General features: G+C 41.7%; 1 protein-coding gene across 3 annotated transcripts in view; it reads right to left on the bottom strand.

Moving 5' to 3' along the window:
* The window catches only part of PTPRM (protein tyrosine phosphatase receptor type M), an 806,716-nt gene that overhangs the window by 91,611 nt on the left and 689,810 nt on the right, over window positions 1-25,295 (bottom strand). For all 3 annotated transcript variants that reach the window (XM_034995810.1, XM_034995812.1, XM_034995813.1), the window contains 3 exons: window positions 22,740-22,827; window positions 5,665-5,741; window positions 1,779-1,815 (listed from right to left, as the gene is read on the bottom strand). In XM_034995810.1, the coding sequence (XP_034851701.1) occupies window positions 1,779-1,815; window positions 5,665-5,741; window positions 22,740-22,827 (202 nt within the window). The remainder of the gene's footprint in view (window positions 1-1,778; window positions 1,816-5,664; window positions 5,742-22,739; window positions 22,828-25,295) is intronic.

Below are 25,295 nucleotides of genomic sequence, written 5' to 3'. Positions count from 1 at the left end.
AGAAGGCAACCAGGACTGGACTCAGAGGCCCTGGACACACATCCTCGTTCTGTCCCATCAGGTAAGAGTTTGCGCCAGGTGCTCACTCTCTTAAGACCTTAGCAACTCCTATAAGGGTCTGCTTCCTGTCAGGTTCCAGCTGGGCAGGCTCCATGTGACCTTTCTTCTGACTAGCCAAGTGACCCTGGAAGGAGCCATTACTCATTTCATTTCAGGGGAGGAAACATGCTGGAGGTTAAGTAGGCCGCCTAAACCCAGGTGTAGAATCACAAATGGTGACATGAGACTGTGGACTCTGTATGGTGCCACCCAGGTTCTGGCCAAGGCTGTCAGGATTAGGAGGACAAGGCCCCATGGGGGCTCCATTTCAGCCACATTTGGAGGTTTCTGCCCCAGAGCTCTGCTGTCCAAAACTACCAGTAGGGGATAGTCAAATGAAGCTATTTAAATCAATACTAAAATCTAAAACTCAGTTCTTCATTCACAATAGATACTTTTTGAGTATCTACTGGTGGCTACCATATCAACCAGCACAGATATGGAAGATTTCCACCATTACAGAGAGTTCTACTGGATAGTGCTGCTCTAAGTGTTGGCATTCTGCTCACTGGCTACAACCTATGACTCATTAACTGAACCTGACCTTGGTCCTTTAGCTACTTCTTTCCTCTTGTGGTCCATCAAACACCTCCAACCCTCCTGCCTCTAAGCCTAGACTTTCTAGCCATGATTTTCTTGGCATCCTTTATTCTCTTGCTCCTTGATATTCTGTTGGGCACCCCCTGCCAATCCCTAACCATTGGCAAGTCATATCCTTTTGATTTCCCTGCTCCTGTTTCTGGGATATAACGCAATACTGGAAACAATGATAAAATAATAAAATGAAGAGAATGTACTCTCTCGACCCTAACTGGGTCCTCCCTGCTTCTCAGCATTTCTTTGACTCCTCTAACAGATGCACTAACATATCCCTTATGATGCCTCTTTCCCAATACCTCAGACCTTCCACGATCCTCATTCTCCATAGATGACCCACCTCAGAGTCAGTGTCCCAGGAGGATGATACAGAAGCTGTTGCCATGAGCTTCTCCAACAAGTTCCTCTAGGTTTCCTTTAGCCCAAGTGATCTACCAACTGCTTTCCACCTGGGAGCACTAATTGCCTGCTTTCAGATCTTTGCTCATGTCTCTGCCAGTCAGAAGTTCTCTTCCCAAGCCCACCTCTGCCACAAAGCAGTTTTTGGATCATCCCATCTGAAAGCAACTTCTATCTTCTCCAAGTTTCTCTAACATTTTCTCTGAACCTCTCACACAAATTTCTAACTGGTGTTGCTTGTAACAATGTACAGGGCACCCTGTCCCTTCCCCACCAAACCACAACCATCATGAGAGGGGGTGCTTGATGGATTCAGCCTGCACCCCTGGCAGCAACTAGCATGGGTCTTTGTATAGATAATTCTCAGCACATACTTATTTAGTGAATATCTATATACCTATTTATGAAGATGTCAGATTAATTCCTAAGGTAGACAGATTTAATTTAATAATGAATTGATGAATACACTTCTTCTAATGATCACAACATGGAGATCTAGCTAAATGATTGCATTACCAGACCTTCTGATGGGAAAACAAGGGGGGTATTGATGATGAGAACTGTAATAAGTGGGACTATAGCAGTGTGGAATATCATTCTTGGGGGGAGGTGTGGCACAGGGACAAAATGATAGAGAATGGGCAAACAACCAAAGAAAGACATCAAAGCTATAATAGACTTACCTTGGGTAGCAATATAATGATTGGGTCGATGATAACCCTAAAAATAAATGAGAAAAAATATTTCATCAACTTAAAATCGATAAGCAGCACAGAAGTTACACAGTAAGTTTGCCACAATGAATGCTTATACAAATACCAACAATTGCGTCAGTTGGAAGTTGAATGACCATATGCAGTACCACGGAGTTCCTCATTAAAAAGCAAAGAAGCATCACACATCAGAGTTCTGCTGCTTACACAGGGGGTGGGAGTAACTTAATCATACACTGGCTATGAGATGATAGGTGAGCAATAAATACTAACAACTTATGGATTCTCTGAAATAACATGACCACAACTCTTGTTAGATTGCAAACAGGCTGGGAACGTACAATAGGATTTCATTTGTGTTCAGGATGTTATTGGCAATGTGCCAAGGGCTTTAACACATATTCTGTTCTCCCGTTATAGGCAGTTATATCAATAGTGATACTGAACATCATTCTTAAATACTGCTAATGCCACGCCATGCTGTTGTAGCAAGAGCCAGAAATTTGAAGAGGCAGAAATTCTGCAAGTCCCCTTCCTTTTATCATGACTCTGTGAGAAGGGGAAAAGATGAAAATTGGGACCAAAGAAAGAAGGGAACAAAGAACACTGGAAGATCAATATCTGGGAGAGATAAAACCAATTTAGAGAAAATTACACACAGGTAACAGAATATCACCATGGACCTTAATACTTTCCATTTCTGTCTCCCGAGATTACCCAAAATACGTGCCCAAAGCCAGATGGGAAACAGGAGAAACTCGGAGAGGAAATACAGATTTCTCAGACAATTTAAATGCATATCTGTTAGATTTTTTTGCTCTTAAAAATAAGTCATTGATAATGAACAGCAAAAGCAAACACATTCTTTATATAACTGACCTGCTGTAGGTCCCAAAGATAGACCTTTGACGGATATTAAATAGGATTATTAAATGATCACTCATTTCTTGCCAGCTGACCCTGTCTGATGTACGGCCCCATGAATCAGCCCTAGCAAGGCTAGGAGATAGGAGGAAATTGTTTACAAAATGGAAATAATTCACACAGTCCATGAATGACCTGTGCTGCTAAACACAATGATCATTTCTCTGTTCTCATCTCTATGACCTGTCACCATCTCCATGACACGATTAATCCCCCTGAAATACTTTCTTCTTTGCCTTCTGGGATATGACGCTCTCCTGGTTTTCTTCCTCCCTCCCTCCCTGGCTTGTCACCCTCATTCATTTGCCCATTCCTCCTCTTCGCCTTGATGTTGATGTTGGAGGGCCCAGTTCTTGGACTCTTTCCTCATCTACATGGACTCGCTTGGTGATCTCATCTGGTCCCACAGCCTTCAATGCCATCTGTATGCTGATGAGTTCTGTATCCTCACCTCTAGCCTGGGCTCCCCCCACCCCCCAAATCCTGATGTGGGATAATCTCCTACTCAGCACTTCCACTAAGATGTCTAATATATATTTAAGGATTAACATATCTAAAAGTGAATTCCTTAATTCCTCCCTACCTCCACCTGAATTTGCTCTGTCCAGTCTTCTTTCCAGATAATGGCAATTCCATCTCAAAAGGCATCCTGACACCTCTCTTGCTCCTATACCCCATAGATAATCTGTCAGCAAATCCAGGGCTCTGGGTTGAGCGTGGATCCAGGATCCTACCATTTCTCATCTTCCAGTGCCACCACCTCTCCGCTCTCTCGCTGCTCCTGTAGTCACCTGGGAGGTCTTCATGCTTCTATTCTCACCCATCTATGGTGTGTTCTCCTCTATACTTTGGGATCCTATCACCCCTCTGCTCAGATCTTCCAGTAACTGTCCATCTCACAGTAAAAGCCCACATCTGTATGACTGCTTACATTATCTGGCCCTACAACCCCTCTGACCTGCTCTCTGTGACTCTACCCTCTCGTACTATGCCACCAACCCTTGCCTGCTTATTTCACTTCAAATTTGACAGCCATGATCCACAGCAAGGCCTATCATGGGCTTTTTCTCAGTCTGGAATGCTCTTTCCCTGAATACCTACATGGCACACAACCTTTCAATTTCTCCACTCAAATATTACCTTTCAGTAGAGCTGACTCCAGCCACTCTATTCAAAAATTACAATCCATCTCCAAACTGGTTCTCTGTATCCCCCTGTTACAGCCTTCATTTTCTCCATCATACATACTACCATCTAATATACCATATAGAATTAACTGGCTTAGTTCATTTATTGTCTGTTTCCTCCGATTAGAGCACCAGTTCCACTGGGCCAGAGGTCTGCTTTCGTTTTTGGTCTGAATTGCTCACGGTTATAACTCCAGTATCTACAACAGTAACTGACATATAATATAGTAGGCTGCTCAATAAAATCCTATTGACTAAGTGAATAAAGGAGCCCTGAATATTGACTCTTTTCTCTGTTAAAATTAAAGCTAATTAATCTGGTATTTTCATTATTTTTATGTCTTTCCTCCTCTGCATCTCTACCCGCCCATTCTTTAAAGCTTAGTTAAAATCACTTCTACCACAAAGTCTAATCTGATTACATTTACTCCTTCAGGCAGTGATTCATCAAACACTTATTAAGTGCTACAGTACTGCAGGTCTGTGCCCAGTGCAGGGGATACAAAGATGATGTAGGTTAATGTCCCTGTGCTTAAGGACTCTGCCGGGGGGCTCTAGGAGCTGGGACTGGAACATAAACAGGATTCCCATGGAATCTCTCAAGGGAAGGAGTGTTACAGAGAAGATTATTTCTTACTTTAGCTTCTAAGCTGTGAGGTCTTGGGGAGAAGGTAACAGGTCTTGGACACCTCTGAATTCTCCCATAAGGTACTCACTAAATGTCTGCTGGATAAAGAAGTAAGTACAATGTACTTTAGGAAGAAATTTTGCTTTAATAGAAAAAAAAATTTAACTTGGGTTGAGTATGTTTTGGTTCATTATGAAATGTAGCAGTGTAGGGGTCTTCTTTTGAGGATGGGATGTTTATTATTCTTCCAACAGTCATCCCGCAGGCCCCACCCTCAGATCCATAACCAAAGTTGTCAAACCTTTCCAAGTAGTACTAAAAATAACATTTCTTCTGGTTATGATGCTAGTACTTTTAGTAGCATCTGATTTATACCAACCAAGAAAATATAAGAACCCATATATATATGTATATGGATAAAACCTGTCCGTGGAAGTACTGATGGGCTAGAAGAAAATGTGATGGCCAAGCACACTGCCTTGGGAGCTGCAAGAGAGCTGAAGCCTGTTTAATGTGAGCCTGGGCCTGCAAAGTAACAATGACTTTCCCTTCATTTTCAGGCTACTTTTGATTTCATTCATTCTTTCAACTGAAAACATGCTGTCTCCTCAGGAATGTATTCTAATGTAAGACATTAACATGATGCAGAATGAACAAAGAAGCAGTCTTCAATAATTAAACAGCCTACATATTTAATGACATGTCTTGTGTGCATTAGATGTCCTGGTTAACAGCTGCAGACTACTTTGAAGGCAACTTAAAAGTGCAGTAATGATGAGAGATTGCAAATCATCGAATTAGGAATTAGAGAGTTTTATCCTATTAATGTGTAAACAGATTTTTTTTAAGTGTCAAATAATCTAAGTTGTTGACAAAAAAATGGAAATAACATTTTCTTGGTCCACAGGGGCACAGGACGGCAAAGGAGGCACAGAAGGTTAGAGAGGCCCACTTGAGACAAGGACCGGCCATGCCTTCATCATAAAGTTCTGCGGGGTGTGGGGCAACAGTTATGTGTTTGTAGCTGGAGCAATGTGTGCCCACCAATATCACAGCAGACACACAATGTGGAATGTGTCAGAACAGTTGGGCTTACTGACAGTTTCAAAATACATACATCGATATAATTTCCATTGATGTAGTCTGAGTTGGTATCTCCTTCTATGGTCTGCAGCCTCACCCGTGAATGATCATCTGCAAAGGAAAAAGAAAACAGTGATTAAAAGCAATCTGTTGGGCTGCTCAGAGCCCCAGAATGTAAGCATATTACATGGAGATCAACTGTATCCATGATGCTTTAAAGATAAACAAAGAATTAAATACTACACAGCTTCTACACTTCCTATTTTGCTCTTAAAACTAGGAAGAATTTATAATTATTTGCATTTTACAGCAATTCTCATTAACTTATTCTTTGATCATTCACAGGCGTGAGGCATTGGCAGAGGTTTGAAACTTCCACATTGAGTCCTATGAATCACAACAGACTTATTTCTCGGATTGAAGGTGTAGCATCTTCCCTAAATCACATATAAACCCTGAGATTTTGACAGCTGCCTACGATATCCACCTTGACAAATGATGGTTATAAACCATGGCCCTGCCTTCTGGAAGGTGCAGACATGAACCTAACCAGAGCTGTCCCTGAACTCCCTAAGCCACTCTCTGTACCATGTGTGTGAGACTCAAAGTCAGGTGCGCAGGTTAGAATACCCCACTTGGGGTCTGGGGCACGTTACTACAGCTCTCTGTGCTTGAGTTTTCTTATGTGGAGCCTGGGGATTAACAGTGTCCACCTCAAGGGATTATCATGAGCATTAAAATAAAATTGAAAAGAAGATTAGAAGAGAGCCTGGTATATAGTAAGTGATGGATAAATGTCAGCTGTTGCCGCTGTCACGTGCTGTGTAACAGACACGCGGACTGTTCTTCTCACTATCTGTACAGCTGTTGCCCCCACACACGAGAGCAAGCCAGGAACGGACCCATATGCAGTCGAAATTTTCCTTGCGGTGACCTACTCTAAGATCTAGTTTCTCAGAGCACATTTTGCTTAAAACCAGAGGCCCCCCGTGCATATTTTTGCTGGGGGCATGGGGGAGGTGAGTCACTAGGGTGCTGGGGATGTGCGGATTGTTCTGGCTTTTGTATTTGTTAGGAGAGCTGGTGCGCACACACAGCTACCGCGGAGCAGGGCAGTAAGCAATTCTGGCAGTAAAGCCAGAATGAGAGATGCTCCAACAGACCTGAATCATGGCCATTCTGCACACATCAGGCTTTTAGTCAGCTCCTCTGAAGGGAGATGAGGTCCGCCTTCCTGTACTCCTTGTACTTTTCCTGAGCAGTGTTTTTAAAAGGCAGGCATCATATTAGAGGCCCCCAATCTTCAGAAGCAGTGCTGTCTTAGGATCTATTGTACCTCCTTGTCAGAATCCCCCCTCTCTCACACTTTATTTCTCTTAGAACCTCAGGATGAATGCCGCCCATTCCCTGTGATTTACCACCTTGGGCTTCTCAAATTGTTCTGCAATGTTCTACAAAGGGACTTCAATCTCTGATAAGACTCCACTCTCATCTCCCATAAACAGAGCCTTTGAAATAAAGAGTTCCCCCATCATCTCCTACTGTTCAGTTGGTTACCTCTCTCCCTCAATCTTTTTTTTTTTTTTAAACTTGGCTGCTATTTCTCCACATGTAATTGCTTTACTCTCCTCCTGATGGGGAAACCCACAAGACATATGCCGAGTGTATTTCCTTAAGCAGACTGAGGCTGTTTTATTTCTCTTTATAGGCACAGTAGTATCTTCTCCTTATTCTAAAGTTGATTTTACTAGATTATAACCTCTTGGGGTCAGAGACCATGTAGTGTCCGTTCTGAATATCCCTGTGAGCACCTTTCACCCAGGCCATACTGCCTAGCTCCACGGCCTCTCTTCACAGCACTGCCTGCATACACAGTAGGTGCATGCAACGCCTTTACCTCTTCACCCCACTAACAAATGCCCTGTCTCGATAGTCACTGTCTCAATGGAAGAAGGGGCAAGTTGTGGTCAGGCGAGGTTCACTGGGGCTTTCTGGGGTCCTGTTTGGACTTGCTTAGTGGTTTTATGAGTGTTGGCTTTAGATCACATCTATTAACCTGTATTTGGGCTTTATGCCCTGTTTTGTACCTATATTTCACTATTTAAAAATAAAAGGGTCCACCTTGAGGGCATTATGCTATGTGAAATAAACCCAACCCAGGGCAAATACTGCATGATTCCATTTCCATGAGATACTGAGAGTAGTCAAATGCACAGAGACAGAAAGAAGAAAGTGGTTGCCAGGGGCTGAGGGGAGGTGGGGAATAGGGAGCCAATGTTGAGTAGGTACAGACTTGGGGAAGATGATCTGGCAGTGGGTGGTGATGGTTGCACGACAATGTGAGTGAACTTAATGACCCTGAACTGGACACTTACACGTGGTTAATGTGGTAAGTTTCATATTATGTTCATTTTACCACAATTTTTAAAAAAGTAAGGGTCCACTTTTTCCAGCCCTCCCTTGTAGAATACCCCTTCAAGTTCCACTCTAAGGTTCGGTGTCCTGAGAAACAGGTCCCTCAAAGCTGGGAAGGACATGTCACAGACTCAGTCTTGGAGGCCTGGGGAGTTCCCCTGTGACTCCCCGTGCCCAGATGAAGTAGACGCAGGGGTGACAGTGACTCTAGAGTGCGCCACTAGAGGACAACTGTAGTACATTATTGATGTGTACTCAGGAGATGGCTTAGGAATCACTGCAATGAGGTTTAGGAGGTATTTTTCCTTTCAGTGATAAAATGAGTGAATATTGATAAGTCAGTGTCTCTTAAGGCAGGGAGAGAGAGAGTTTAGCGGGGAGAATGGGCTTAATCTCTCAGAGATTAGCTTTGGTGTCCCAGAGACCCTGATTTGAATACTGGCTCTCTACTACTCCCCCAAATTGTGAACTTAGACAAACTCTGAATCTCGCTGAGCTTCATCTGTAAAAAGAGGTTGATGATCCTTCCGAGGATCGTTGGGAAGACCAAGTGAGAAGTACATGTCAAGTGCATGGAATATAGGACAGTTTCCATTAAAAAGGAATTACCCCGCTTATGTGAATAAAAGTGACATTCTTTGGGCCCCTGGGTGGCTCAGTTGGTTAAGCGACTGCCTTCGGCTCAGGTCATGATCCTGGAGTCCCAGGATCGAGTCCCGCGATCGAGGCCCGCATCGTGCTCCCTGCTTGGCGGGGAGTCTGCTTCTCCCTCTGACCCTCCTTCCTCTCATGCTCTCTGTATCTCATTCTCTCTGTCTCAAATAAATAAATAAAATCTTTGAAAAAAAAAGTGACATTCTTTTTGTTTAGCAATTCAAACTACAAAGAGCCCAGGACGCTTGTTTGCAGGTCATTGGAAGAGGATAAAACTGCACCCTCTAAGCAGCTAATCTTTGGGAAAGATGAGCTTGAGCTAGTTTTAAAGAGGAAACAGGATTTCCAAAAAGATTTGGAAATAGGATGAATACTCGAAAATAGCTCCTACATCTTAATTCCCTGGCATCAATTCAGGAACTTGTCTTTTTATTTAAAATTTTTTTCTTAAATCAAGGTATAACTGACATATAACATTACATTAGTTTCAGGTGTACAGCATAATGATTCGATATTTGTATATATTGTAAAATGATCACCACGGTAAGTCACCAGATAAAGTTACACATTTTTTTGTTTATTGTGATGAAAACTTTAGGATTTACTCTCTTGGCAAATTTCAAGTATGTACTACAATTTTGTCGACTATAGTCACCATAGTTACATCATGTCCCCATACCTTACTTATTTTATAGTTGGAAGTTTGTCCCACTTGACCCCCTTTCACCCGTTACACCTACCCCTCAACCCCCCTCCCTCTAGCAACCACAATATTGTATTAGTTTCAGGTGTACAACATAGTGATTCAATATTTATCTACATTACAAAATGCTCACCACAGTAAGTCTAGTTACCATCTGTCATCATACAAAGTTGATATAATATTATTGGCTATATTCCCTATGCTGTACTTTTTATCCCCATGTCTTATTTATTTTATAACTCGAAGACTGTACCTCCTAATCCCCTTCACCTATTTTGTCCTTCCCCCCACCTCCTCCCTTCTGGTGACCAACAGTTTGTTCTCTATATTTATAGGTCTATTTTTGTTTTGTTTTGCTCTGTTTGTTTTGTTTTTTTAGATTCCAGATATAAGTGAAATCATACAGTATCTGTCTTTCTCTGTATGACTTATTTCACTTAGCATAATACCCTTTAGTTCCACCCATGTTGTTGCAAATGGCAAGATTTAATACTTTCTTATGGCTGAATAGCATTCCATTATATATGGATAGATACAGATATATCTATCTGTAGATATATCTATATATCTGTATCTATCTATATGTATATCTATCTAATCTAGCTATATCTTTGCATGTGTATATATATATCTGTGTCTGTGTATGTGTGTGTGTGTGTGTATCACATCTTCTTTATTTATTCATCCATTGGTGGACACTTAGGTTGTTTCTATATCTTGGCGATTGTAATAATGCTGCTATGAACACAGGAGTACATATATCTTTTCAAATTAGTGTTTTTGTTTTCTTTAGATAATACCTAGTAGTGGGGTTGCTGGATCTTATGGCAGTTCTGTTTTTAATTTTTTGAGGAGGCTCCATACTGGTTCATAGTGGCTGCACCAACTTACATTCCCACCAACAGGACATGAGGCCCCCCATTTTGCCATATGCTTGCCAATACTTGCTATTTCTTGTCATTTTGAGAACAGCCATCCTCACAGGTGTGAGGTGTTATCTTACTGTGGTTTTGATTTGCATTTCCTTGATGACTAGTGATGTTGAACATTTTTCATGTGCTTGTTGGTCATCTGCATGTCTTCTTTAGAAAAAATGTTTATTCAGATCCGCTGCCTATTTTTAAATTGGATTGTTTGTTTTTTCGCTGGGTTGTATGAGTTATTTATTATGTTGTGGATATTAACCCCATATTGGATATATGATTCACGAATATTTTCTCCCATTCAATAGGTTGCCTTTTCATTTTGTTGATGGTTTCCTTTGCTGTGCAGATGATTTTTATTTTGATGTAGTCCCATTTACCTATTTTTGCTTTTGTTGCCTTTGGAGTCAGATCCAAAAAATCATCACCAAAACCAATGCCAAGGAGCTTACCACCTGTGTTTTCTTCTAGGAGTTTTATGGTTTCAGTCTTACATTCAAGTCTTTAATTTATTTTGAGCTAACTTTTATATCTAATGTAATACAGTAGCCTAATTTTATTCTTTTGCATGTGGTTTCCCAGTTCTCAATACCATTTATTGAAGAGACTGTCCTTTTCCCAATGTATATTCTTGCCTCTTTTGTTGTAAATTAATTGACCATATAGGTGTGGGTTTATTTTGTGAATCCCTATTCTGTTTCACTGATCTATATGTCTGTTTTTATTCCAATTCCATACTGTTTTGACTATTGTAGCTTTGTAATGTAGTTTGAAATCAGGGAGTGTGATGTGATGCCTCTAGCTTTTTCTTTCTTTCTCAAGATTGCTTTGGCTATTTAAGGTCTTTTGTGGTCCCACACAAATTTTAGAATTGTTTGTTCTTTTTCTGTAAAAAAAATGCCATTGGAATTTTGATAGGGATTGCCCTGAATCTGTAGCTTGCTTTGGGTACTACAGATATTTTAACAATATTAAATCTTCCAATCATGAGCATAGAATGTCTTTCCATGTATTTGTGTCTTCTTCAATTTCTTTCATCAATGTCTTACTGTTTTCAGAGTATAGGTCTTTCACCTTCTTGGTTACATTTATTCCTAGATATTTTAATCTTTTTGATGAAATTGTAAATGTGATTGTTTTCTTAATTTCTCTTTCTGATAGTTTGTTGTTAGTGTATAGAAATGCAAAAGATTTTTGTATGTTGATTTTGTACCCTGAAAATTTACTGAATTCATTTATTAGTTCTAATTGTGTGTGTGTGTGTGTGGAGCCTTTAGGGTTTTCTATATATAAAATCATGTTTTTCACAAATAGTGACCATTTTACTTTTTCCTTTCCAATTTGGATGCCTTTTACTTCTTTTTCTTGCCTAATTGCTACAGCTAAAACTGCTAATACTTTGTCGAATAAAAGTGGCAAGAGTGGGTGGGCAACCTTGTCTTGTTTCTGATCTTAGAGGAAAAGTTTTCAGTTTTTTACAATTGAGTGGGCTTTTCACCATTATGTTAGCTGTGGGCTTGTCATATCTGGCCCTTATTATGTTGTGGTACATTCCCTCTATACCCACTTTGTTGAGAGTTTTTAACATAAATGGATGTTGAATTTTGTGAATCCATGCTGAGAGCTGCTTTTTCTAAAACACAATTTATTCTGTCCTCACCTAGTCCAAAACATTCAAGGATATCAACAGGGAACTGCTCAACAGTGGTCTCTGTTGAGGAAGGTCATCGAAAAGATGTGACCGGTGGTTGACCCATGAGCTGGACCCAGGCACTTGAAATTCCTCACCCATTCCCCCATTATCCTTGGAATGTGGGTTCTGTTTGTTTTTCCTGCTCCCAGGGGCTACTCCAAGGACAGTCTTGAGATAGTGATATGGCGTTGAGCAGACTTGCACAATATAAGTGAATGAACCTAGTTAAGATCTCTTCATAAACCTTTAAGATTTGGCAGGCAGATGTAGGGATCCACTCATCTTGCTGCCACCCAATACAAGCCTTGTATATAAGTTCCCTTTACTAATTAAAACTCCCAACTACCATCCCGAAGTGCCTTGCCTCTTTCTTTGGTCTCTCCCTTCCCTCTGTGTCTGAGAGTTGGTTTCAGAGGACACCCAGGAAGCTTGAGGAGGGTTGTGAACTAACAGTCTTATAAAACAATGGAATATGATAAAATCATCAAAAAGTATTACTATAGCTTTAATTACTTTCCTTGAGAAGATCTCTGTGACATATTGTGGAGTGAAGTATAGCAGGTCGCAAAAGCAGCATGTCTCTTAAGAGTCTGTTTATATGAAATAATTGTATATGTGTGTAGAAGTGCTTAGTGGGATAAGTGAAATGGGTGGGATTTCTGCTGGGTGGGCAAATTTGGAGTAATATCTATTTTCATCTTTATGATTTGGTATACTCTTTTAATTGTCTACCCAGTTTATACTGTCTTTATAATCAGAAATAAAACAACAGACCTAATTTTACTTTAAAAAATAAAGCCAACAACTTTAAGGCAGAGAACAGAAAAAAGATGAAGGAAACAGAAAAAAATGTTAGTAAGGTTTGAACTTCGTTGGTGAGGTTCTGAGCAATTTTCCCCAACTCTTTGTTACTGCATAATTTTTCCTTAATGTATATGAATTCCTTTTATAATTGGGAAAAAGATATCCATTTAGCCATGGATGACTGGAAAATGATCAAATCCAAAAAATGTTTATATTATAATCACAACTCAATGTTAGCCCATCACAAAGGGTGACAAACTCTGACATTTTGAGAAAATCCATATAAAAGCCTTGTTGCTATTCCTCTCATTCCTTTCAAAAAAGCCTTTATTATAAGAAAAAGGGCAAAAGTAATATTTTTGGGTAAGAAATAGGCACATAAAGACCTGGTATAAAGCATAACAAACCATTGCTTACTACTGAAAAATTATAATCTGCTGGTGTTTTTTCCCATGTACGTATACTTATTTATGCATGTGTGTATGTATTTATGTGTATTTATGTATGTATGTATGTGGGTATTTATGTGTGTGTATGTGTGTATTTATGGATATGTAAATGCATGCATTTATGGATGTGTGCATTCGTACACTAGAGGTGGGGTAATTAGACATTTAAAGCAGGTCTCTATGTTTTACTCTAAGTCTCTAAAAAGGGTTAATTATGCCTTTTTTGTCACATAACGTTATATTTAAAACACCTCTAAGTAGCTTCAAATATTTTAACATTTTCATTTTAAACACGATGGATATGGGTAATAGCCTTGCAATTCACTTGTATGTGATTAGATAATACTACGGCAGTAGAAGTGAAGCGTGACATTGATAATATTTCACCTCCAACCAGTTCTCTCTTTCTGCTAAATATTGATGACATATTTAAGGTAAATTGGAATCACAATGATCTAAGTAACATTTGCCCTCTGAGAGGAGACGCCCATTTAATTTTAATTACTACTGATTTCTGCAAGTAATGGCTTTGCTTCTCCTGCGCTTACATACTTGCCAAGGACTGCTGCTGCACTGTTTCAAGGTACAAGATGCAGAAGAGCCAAGTGAACAGATGGGAAGTGTTCAGTGATCTACCCCTGTGTGACCTATATGCCAGCCTGGTGTCCCTGCTTGTGCCCACCTGAATGCTCAGGCCATGCCGGTACTGAGCACCAAGCAAATGAGGAATCTTTGAGTTTAGTGGTAGGTGCCTCCATGTTAATCTTTGCTCTTGCTGTCAGTTTTATTTGTTACTTGGTCTTGCTGTGTTTATTGCTTACAGCTAGACCCTCAACTAGAGACCCTTACTCTTTAATCTTCAGTGTCCTGGCAGGACCCCTAACTCTTATTTTGTCTAATTCTTCTAGATTTTTTTTTTTCCTTCCTGAACATGTTGTGTTGATTTGTTTCTCCCTTATTCTCATCCATCTGATTTTTAACACCAAAAGCTCTCCCTGCCAGCCCATACTTACCCAACTAACCCTTCGTTCCCATCATCCTCCCTTCACCTGCCTTTATTCCTACACCAGATCATGACAGTTAGGGATTCCTGAGAAGTGACACTGTTGGAGGGGCTCCCCTGCTAGAGAGAAGCACAGTGCTATGGAACAAAACCCTGGAAGAGTGGTTTTCAGCATGAGCATCAAGATTGGGTCACTGGTTCAAAGAGTCAGGTGGGATAGATTGGGTCAAAAGTTTCACTCTCCTCTTAGATAACTCACTATTAGCCAGGAAAATGGAGTAGGAGGGCATGGGTAACACAATGAGGATGAAAATCAAAGCTCAGAAGGGACTCTCTTCTCTTCCTTTCATAAAGCTGTCTGTCCTCCCATCACATCCTCACCCATTGCCTACTCACCCCCTGCCTACTCCATTCAAAGCACCGTTTGCTAATTTCATGAATAATTCTCACGTTGTTACATCAGAGTCTTCATTGCACTAGATCCTTCAGCAGGACACTATTGACACCCATTCTTCTCCATGACACAATGCTCTTTTGTACACATTAGGCAATATTGCCTCAGTATTTCCCATTACTGAAGCCCCTCCAGGCTGGGTCCTGGGCTCTCGATGCCCTCCATGCTTCCTCCACAGATAATCTTATCATGCCAATGGTTTCAACTGCCATTCTGTGCCCCAAGATTCACTGGTTTCCATCTGGGCCCAGATCCCTCCCCTTTGGGTTTCAGAGCAGTCTATATAACTGCTTACTGGACATCTCATTTGAATGTTTCACAGGCATCCTGATGCATCCCCAGATTCAATTCATAAGCTTTCCCTGCTACTGCCAACATCAGACCTATCCCTGAGCTCCCTGCCAAGTGTGGTTCCCTTCCAGTGTTCCCAGTGGAGTAAATGTCCCATCCTTCCATCTGTCTAACCATTCACCATCCATGCACCATTCATCCATCCTCCTGTGAGTCAGAAACATAGAAGCAACTCTGTCTCCTCTACCTTCCTTACCCCACATCCAATCTATTTGATTTGATCAATAACCTCTCTTGAATCTGTCTATTTCTCTTCTTCCTAGTCCACATTATCATTGCTTTTCACTTGGGCAACTGAAAGAATCTCTTAACTAGTGTCCCCTTCCAATTCATTTTTCATTTTGCAGTCAGATTAAATTTTCCAAATGCAAATTTAATGAATAACCCCCACCCTCTCCTCAAAAAAACCCTTCGCTGAGGCTCCCTTTTGTTTTTCTAATGAACACTAAAATCCTTAATCTTTCCTAGAAGGCCCTGCAGGTCTGGCTTCCATTTAAACCCCAGCTCTGGCTACCTGGCCTTCCTTTAGTTCCTCAGACTCAAGGGGTTCTCTCATGTGAAGGGTGTGTTCACATGATGCACCCTCTGTCTGCAACATCCGTTTGCTCTACCCCTTTACTCAGTGGTCTTCCATTTCACATCCCCAGGGAAGCCTTCCCATACCACCTGAAGAAGTCAATCCCCCATTACAGAGTCTCACCATACCATATACCTCTTCTTTGTGGCCCTTAACTGTATTTATTTCAATAATCATTTAATTCCTTTGTATAATCATTTAAGTCTCTCCTCCCCTGCCCCTTCCCTGGAAAACATCAGGGGCTGTGTCCACTCTGGGCCACCATGGTCACCCCGGTTTGTCACATTTCCATCTCTGTCCTTGCTCACCCTCCCCCTGCTCCAGTGACACTGGCCTCATTGCTGAGGCAGGTCTGCCCCCTGATGGCCTCTGCCGGGAGCTGGCTCCCTTCCTCACCTGTGTCAGGCCTTGGCTTGCATCTGATCCTCTCAGGGAGGCCTTTCTTGACCACAACTTAAAAACTCCAACCTCTGCCTCACACGTCTCCTTTCACTGCTCCATTTTCCGTTACATGCCTCACTTTCTAATAAGACATATTATACGGTTTACTTGGTGACTTTTTCTGTTGCCCCCATAAGAATGTCAAGTGCTATACAGGCAAAGAATTTTGTTCTGTTCCCCTGCTCTGTCTCTGACACCTTGCATGTAACAGGCACTCAGTAATATCTGTTGAAAGAATTCCTTTAGGTTGGTAGAGAGCCTGGCACATGGCAGACCAATATGTCTTCATTGAATGGACCATAGAAAGGCAGGGGAGGGAGCCTGGGAAGGGCCTGCAGATCTCTGGCTCCTTATCTTCAACTGCCAGCCCCCAGAAAAGAGGACCCCAGGCTCAAAGGGGTTCCCGTTAGCCAGGAGATTTGGTGTGTATCTTAAGCTCAAAATTAATTATAATTAGGAACCACTGAGAAAATCAGGAGGGCTGTTTTTGTGGCGTGGTGGAGGGGGTATTTGTTTATATTTGGAAAGGACTAGCTCAGCAAATTTATAATGTAAATAAGGGAAAAGTTTAACTTAAGAGCAAAAGCCAATAAACAGTTTTTAAGCACCATTAAAACCATTTTATATGCAAACGATGTTGCAAAACAGTGAATGTGATCATTACTGACACTTCTTAAGTTCTCTGAAAAGCACTAAGGAGAATTTCTAAGATAGGTTGACCGAACCCCCCAGTTCCTCCTCCTCACTGGTGGTCATTCCTGAAGCATTAGGTGCTATGAAGTAGGCTTCTCAGGCAGTATAACCAACTTTTCTACAATTACATCATTTTTTAGGGTGGAGGGGGGATGGTTATATGCTTCCCCATGCCTATAAAGAAACTGATATGGGTGCATACATAAGCGGGATTTGGATAAGTATTTTTATTCTTTTTATCTCAAATTCTTCCACAACTCTAACAATACTATTTTAACAATATTTTCACTACTATAAGTAAAGACCCATAAAGAGTCTCAAATCAAGAAGCTCCCGAATGAAATGATTCGTCAGAACAACCTGCGGTGCTCACACCAACTTGGGGCCACTCTCTAGGATTCCAAGCCTGACTCAGAGGCTGGGCGAGGGCTGGCCCAGGGCAGTTCTGGGATTCAAGGCAACAGCGGTAGTGTTTCTGCAACCCACGGGTAGTATAAAACTCATCCTACTTAGCTGGGGTGGATTGCCATGGTATCTAAGGATTTGGATACCCCACTTAAAAAGCATTAATAATTGTCTGGAGGAGGCCTAAGTGATTGTTATCTCAGGATATGCCAGCATAGAGCCTTGTACAGAATTACATAAATAATCACAGACAGTTCTAGAGTGATTTCCGAAAACAACAGAAAACTAGATGAAAAGATTATAGTTTGCCACAATGCGGAGGAAACTCAGAGGCATCCTGCTAAGTGAAATAAGCTGGATACAGAAAAAAACCTGCGTGATTTCACTTATATCTGGAATCTAAAACAGTGGGACTCAGAGAAGCAGAGTAGAAGGGTGACTCCAGGAGTGGCGGGGGGGCATGGGCAGATGTTGGCCAGAGGATACAAAGTTGCAATTATGTGGGATGAATAAGTCTAGAAATCTCATGCACAGTATGATGACTATAGTTAATGATCCTATATTAAACACTAGAAACATGCCAAGAGAGTAGATTTCAGGGTCTCTCACTGCACACTCACAAATGGCAACTATGTGAGACCATCTGTTAACTAGCTTGATTACAATAATCATTTCATATGTATCTGCACATGAAATCATGTGAGCACAGAACGAACAAACTTGTCCAATCGCTATGTGATACACCTGAAACTAACGTAACTGTGTGTCAGCTATACCTCAATAAAAAATAGAATAATTCTGATACATAAAAAAAATACATGGAAAAAAGCAAAAGATAACATGTGTGCACAGAGAATGGCTTCCAGATGTCACAGCAACTGAGATGGAAAAATAGGAGCCTGGATGATAGTGTAGCTGGGGCACAGAAATCTCTTTTTGATGTTGTCTTTTTAGAAAAGCACAAGAGCAAACAATGCAACCTGATGAAGAAACACTGAAAGACGGGGAGGGAACAGGATGGAGGGCAGGTGAAAGGTAGAAAATCAGCCAGGTGACAGCAAACCACCCAGAAACAGAGCCCAGAGTCACAGCCCATCAGGGGCTGGGTCACTGTGCAGGGTCGTGCTAACAATTAGGGAGCAAGGTGGTGCCTGCAACTGCCTACCAGCTCATCACTTGGAACTTGAGGCTTCCAAATGCTGATTTTTATTTATTTTTCTTATTTTTTTAAAAAGATTTTTATTTATTTATTTATTTGTTCATGAGAGACATAGAGAGAGAGAGAGAGAGGCAGAGGGTGAAGCAGATTCCCCGCGGAACAAGAAGCCCGATGCGGGGCTTGATCCCAGGACTCTGGGATCATGACCCAAGCTGAAGGCAGATGCTTAACCGACTGAGCCACCCAGGTGTCCCTAAAAACTTTGGGGGGTTTTGCCTGCCGTTCCCCCTGCTTGTGCTCTCTCTGACAAATAAATAAATTAAAAAAAAAAGTTTTTAAATGACCTATGGAATCCACTAAACTGAAGAGTAAAGAGCAACACAGGAGTAATAAGAAAAGATGGGATTTTTTTTCACCTAACAACAATCTATGTTCTTTTTATGTGGCATTTAAGTTTGTTTCTGGAACAGGTGAAACTCAGGAAACTGACATTGAGAACGTTCATGACTTATCCAAGGTCACTTGGTTAGTATATGGTGGGGCCAAGACCCCAATTGGGTCTTATAGCTCCAAATCCTGTGTTCATCTCTTTTGCCCAAGGTCTTTTCTCATTAGTCCACCCCTCACTCGTGTACCCTTCTCCTATCAGTTCATGCATGTCTTGGTCTGCTCTGGCCCCTAGACTCTAAAGTCATGGAACATTCAGTGAATACACAGGGGGTATTAAAATCATCCATCTTAAGTGCAGGGTTTTGAGGGCTGAAGATGATGATGGTGGTGGCAGAAGTGAGCCCTGGGTGGTAGAAATGAAAAGTTGTCCCAGTGGGATCTGTTCTTCACTAAACCAGGAGTCAGCACCTGCAAGTCGATGTTTTGAACTGAAACTGGCCAGCGTGCAAAGCCTAAAGTATTTATTATCTGCCCTTTTCAGAAAGAGTCTGCCAAGCCCTGCCCTAGATGGTAATGGCTGGGAGGGCAGTGCCCGATTATGTTTAATCATCCTTCTGTAACAGTGCCTAGCATGGTGTCTGGCAAATAGTATGTGATCACAAAGTATTTGTTGAATGAAGGGATAAATTATTTGGTCTATTTGAGCACATACTCTCAGTGCAGCCATAAGGAGAAATCAGGTAGAGGAATGACATTCAATGTTTCTATGGAAAACAGAGGCACACCCGATATCTAGAAGGTCAAGGTAGAGACAAGGTGGGTGGGGCTTCTGGAGGCTGAACAGAACTTTAGAGGAGAGAATCCACTTGGAATGCCATGGAGAGCCTGCAGACTTTTCATAGAAAGGAAGCAATCAATGTAGGCCATTCTCATGTTCGTGGAGGGGCCATACCTCTACCTAGGTCTATAAAAACAAACTTTCCCAAATAATTAAATTAGAAAAAATATGTTTTACATCACAAAAGGACGACTACCTCCTCATGTGATCACAGGCAGGTCATTTTGTCTCTCCATGCCTCAATTTGAAGACGAGAATAGCACTTAATAGAATTAAAATATTTTATATTTGCATAGAATTTGTGGCTTTTCAATGTCCTCACAAAAAAAAAGACAGTATAAATTTTTATTTCAATAATGTTGGGAGGTAGGTTAGACCACACTGATCTCTTGTTCTGTTTCCCTTCCCACCCTATGTTCCAATGCGCTGGCCAGTGCCCTCCAGCCAGTAGTGCCCTAGGTCAGACCAGGCAGGATGCAGGCGGTCCTGTCGTCTGCCTTTCTCACCCCCAGATCATTATTAAATGTCCTCTGACATCCTGTTCCCCTCTGCACCCATTCTGAGCTAGGTGACAATTAATGATAATAGGTTAACAACTAATCCGTACATGAGGCCCTGCCCCCACTATCCTTCTTAGACAACAGACGACAAAAGTCATCAACAAAGAGCTTCTGCAAGAGACCCTGGGCAGTGGCAGCTCCGGAATTTCTCTCTGGGGTCTGTAGGGGTCAGAGGAAGGGGTGAGGGCCCAAAGTGTCTTTCAGCTGCCTCTTGTCACCTACCCCGGCCCCTGCAGACCATGACGCTAAGGGAGAAAAGTTCAGGCATGGAAGCAACCCGGCGGGGACCAACTGTCTAACCATGCATGCACTGTTATAAAAGCTGCTCCTGGGTTGGAATCCTGCTTCCACATCTTATTAACCCTGTAACCTTTCTCTATGCCTCAACTGCCTCACCTATAAGACAGAAACAATCATATTACCTGTTTCATGGTATCCTTACAGGAAGAGAGTGAGGTAACATGTGGAAAGTGCTTAGAGTGGCATCTAGCATAAAGGAAGTGCTTAACAAATGCTAGCTTTTATTATTTTTTTCATTCATCATTCAGAAATATTCCTCAAGTGCCCACCAAGTGCAGGTATTGAACTCAGGCATCAAGAAGAAGCAGGCTGAAAGTTCTATTGAGCAAAGGCCGGCTGGATCTCTGAGCATGCTGACAATCGCACTCATCAACACTGCCTTCTGTGCATGCAGCAGGAAGCCCACATCTGGGATGTTAGGGGGACTGCAGGACAAAGGTTCCCAACCTCCCCGTCCACCTGGTATGGAGGGAGGCCCAGGACATGCTGTGAACACCCCATTTTACTTTGTGAACCCCCTTGGAGATTGCTGCAGCACTGAGTGAACTCCTGGAGAGAACCCTGTAAGCCATGATGAAAAATCTGGATCCTAACAATGTAAAGCTTTAGCTGCTCCCAGAGACTATGAGGGAACTTGGAGGGATCTATATTGGTCAACCAATACCTCCCATGACCACCCTCCGGCGAAAAGCCAGGTTCTCCTTCCCTGAGGCTGGTGGCACTGCACACACAGCTCCAGCCTGGTGCCGTGTCACCTCATGGGACTGACGTCACAGTGCTCTGTTACCCACCCACTCTGCCCTGTCCTGTGGGCGGGCACATTTGTCCCTGTCACCTTGGAATCCTCACTGTGGGCCCGGTGTCTGGTGCTCCATAGTGTTGACTGAATCCACTGAGGGGCAATGAAGCCTTAGATCTTAGGGAAGCAGCTTCTGACTAACAAGGACTCTGAGGTGACCACTCGAAGCACTAAGTCAATGAACAGACAAAACACTCGAAGCTAGCACTTGTCACCTGCAACACCAGTGGCTGGGACTTAGGAGCGGCCAGAGGGAGAACAGGGTGTGCTCATGCGCAGTCAGGATGGTTCTTTCCTATCATGTGTAAACCCCACCCCCTCCTTTTTCACAGTAAAACACACTGTCCATTGCACCGTCCAATAGTGGGAGCCACTAGTCTCATGTATTATTTAAATTCAAAGTAATTAAAGTCAAATACAATTTAAATCTCAGTTCCTTGGTGGCACCAGCCACTTTTCAAGTGCTCATGGGGCGTGTGGCTACTGTTTCAGATAATGCAGGCATGGAACACTTCTATAGTCACAGAAACTTCCGTTGGGCAGGCTCTCCTGTCTTTCCAAAAAATGTTAACTCAGACAAATAAAATTTCACAGCACTTTCACAATCAATAAAGCTAATACATTGTTCCCTGGACTACCCAAACATTTCCAGTGTGTTGTCTCAATAGCAGTAAGACATGAGGAGCTACAAGCTCTCTGGTTCTATTCCCACACTGTTTGTTTGTTTGTCTGAATTTATGTATCTTCAGAAATAGTATTAACTTTGTTAGTACCTGTCAGTACCTTGGGGCAGTCCTGTGTGGCTTGGAGCAGTTTAATGCAGGGGATGGATGGCTCTAGCCCCAGGAGAAGGAGGTTCATCAATCTACCACACGTCTCAGCATCGTTACGGAACATTAATGAGGTTGGATTCGATTTAAAAACAGTCTAAGGCATTATGGATTGGTAACATTCAGCGTCACAGGAACTGGGAATTTCTGAGATATAATCCTCATTCTTTTGCTAATGAGTGTTTTGATATGGGGACTATCATTTAAGTTCTGAGTTTCAGTTTCCTGTCCTTAAAATGGGGCTATTACTGACCTACCTAACCCAAGTGCTTGGAGGATTAATGAGTTAATGCTTGCTGAGAACTCTGAGCTCCTTGCATTAAGGTGTGTTGCACATCATTATTTCTATTCATTCTCATGTAGCAGCTGGGAAACATTAGGACTATTATGTTTACTCCTAAAATGCATTTTCTTTCTCAGCATTTTAGCATTACCTATGTTACCCAAACCTTAAATCTGAAAGTAAAACTAGCCCCACAGCAAGACACATTGACGTAGTGGGGGTATTTAGGTAGTTTTTCCTTTCTTTAATACAAGCATACCAGCTTTTCCAGAAGGATGAAGGCAGTAATTGCACTGTAAATTCTCACTGTGTGAGGCTGGTGGTCAATCTTAGCAGATGTGAAAAGAAAGTTATACCACAGCACAATTACACTGTTAACACTTACATGCAATGATATTCCCATATCTGTTCTTCATTCTGTTTTCATCTTTCTTAGCAGAGTCCCATGGTGCGGACTGCCCTTCAAAGAAGCTCTGGAAGAAAGAGAAAAGTGATATAAAGAACTACAATTTGGTGCAGTAAACACAGGATCTTAACGACGGAGGATGTTTTTAAGAAATGTATGGCAAGGGTCAATAAGGGAAAAGGATGTTCACAGGAATGAGAGGATGGATTAAATACCTTGTTTTACTTTTTGTTTTCCTTTAGTTAATAAACTACACACACAGATGGGGGCCAGAGAGTGAACCCATAATTTATCATACAATCCATTAAAATGGTGATGTTCACCCTATCCTACTTCAATTTAATACAGAGAAAATTAACATTTCTCTCAATTTCTTAATTATATTACCATTTTTCAATACTCTCGTAAGAGATACAAAGATATCGTTTTTCTTCCCAATTGCTAACTGAAAGAAGGTGATTTTTGGTTGAAACTGTGAAGGTAGGGAAGCTATGACTTCATGCCTTCAAGGCTAAAATCCTGTAATAAATTCTGCCAGAGTTTTCTCTTCATTTTTAATGGAGCTTAGATGTCCATTTATTTAAGGATTTGGCATTATTATGCCCAGGATCTTTAATCTCATGTTATTAGTCAGATATATATTTTTTCTATTCAAGTTATAATGAAAATGTCCTTTGGTATTGGTTGACAGGTGAAAAAAAAAATCTGGGACTTTTATCTCCACTTGAGTTCACATTCCCTTTATCCTTGTGTAGCCAAGCATATAAAAGGTAAGGGGAAGGATGGAAGTAAGAAGCAGTTAGTCAAACTGACTTCTTGTCTTTGCCACAGCTACTCTTTTACTTCTTGGTAGCAACTGGGAAAGGAGATGAGAGGAGAAGGAAGTAGACCTAACGGCAGAGCTGATGAAGAGAGCACCATTCTGAGATACTTTAGGGCCAGAGAATGTGGTGTCAGGAACTCACACCCTCAAACATCCCATGATGGCTTTCCAACCGAAGCTCCTAATTCCTGTCTCTCTTATACTATTTGGCCATCTTGGCCATTTCCAACCATTACCAATATTCAGTGATTAGTCTGTGGTTCAACAGAACCTATTTATTATCTCTTTCTATGGGTCCAGCTCTGGCTCATTAGTTAAGCTGCATGACTACTGCTGTAGGGGTAGGATACACCTGCTCTTAGACCCCACAAGGGAGACTCGCCGCTGGTATACTGCACAGGAGCTGACTATGCCATGGATGGTGCTCAGTTCATTCAAGTGTCTTAGCCACCAGCCTGGAAACTCCCTGAGACATTTTTTTTTTTAAATTTTATTATGTTATATTAATCACCAAACATTACATCATTAGTTTTTGATGTAGTGTTCCATGATTCATTGTTTGCATATAACACCCAGTGCTCCATTCAATACGTGCCCTCTTTAACACCCATCTCCAGGCTAACCCATCCTCCCACCCCCTCCCCTCTAGAACCCTCAGTCTGTTTCTAAGAGTCCACAGTCTCTCACGGTTCATCTCCCCCTCTGATTTCCCATCATTCATTTTACCCTTCCTACTATCTTCTTTTTTTAACATATAATGTATTATTTGTTTCAGAGGTACAGGTCTGTGATTCAAAAGTCTTACACAATTCACAGCGCTCACCATAGCACATACCCTCCCCAACGTCTATCACCCAGCCACCCCATCCCTGCCACCACCCACCACTCCAGCAACCCTCAGTTTGTTTCCTGAGATTAAGAATTCCTCATATCAGTGAGATCATATGATACATGTCTTTCTCTGATTGACTTATTTCGCTCAGCATAATACCCTCCAGTTCCAACCACGTCGTTGCAAATGGCAAGATTTTATTCCTTTTGATGGTTGCATAATATTCCATTGTGTGTGTGTGTGTGTGTATACACATACCACATCTTCTTTATCCATTCATCTGTCGATGGGCATCTTGGCTCTTTCCATAGTTTGGCTATTGTGGACATTGCTGCTATAAACATCGGGGTGCACATACCCCTTCAGATCCCTACATTTGTATCTTTGGGGTAAATACCCAGTAGTGCAATTGCTGGGTCATAGGGCAGCTCTATTTTCAACTTTTTGAGGAACCTCCATACTGTTTTCCAGAGTAGCTGCACCAGCTTGCATTCCCACCAACAGTGTAGGAGGGTTCTCCTTTCTCCGCATCCCCACCAACATCTGTCGTTTCCTGACTTGTTAATTTTAGCCATTCTGACTGGTGTGAGGTGGTATCTCATTGAGGTTTTGATTTGGATTTCCCTGATGCTGAGCGACGTTAAGCACTTTTTCATGTGTCTGTTGGCCATTTGGATATCTTCCTTGGAAAAATGTTTGTTCATATCTTCTGCCCATTTCTTGATTGGATCATTTGTTCTTTGGTTGTTGAGTTTGATGAGTTCTTTATAGATTTTGGATACTAGCCCTTTATCTGATATGTCATTTGCAAATATCTTCTCCCAGTCTGTCGATTGTCTTTTGGTTTTGTTGACTGTTTCTTTTGCTGTGCAAAAGCTTT

The sequence above is a fragment of the Mirounga leonina genome, unplaced genomic scaffold (genome assembly GCF_011800145.1).
Source record: "Mirounga leonina isolate KUSES-001 unplaced genomic scaffold, KU_Mleo_1.0 Mir_93, whole genome shotgun sequence".
Classification (NCBI taxonomy): domain Eukaryota; kingdom Metazoa; phylum Chordata; class Mammalia; order Carnivora; family Phocidae; genus Mirounga; species Mirounga leonina.
The sequence above is the reverse complement of the archived record's forward strand: the minus strand, read 5'-3'. Positions and strand labels throughout refer to the sequence as shown.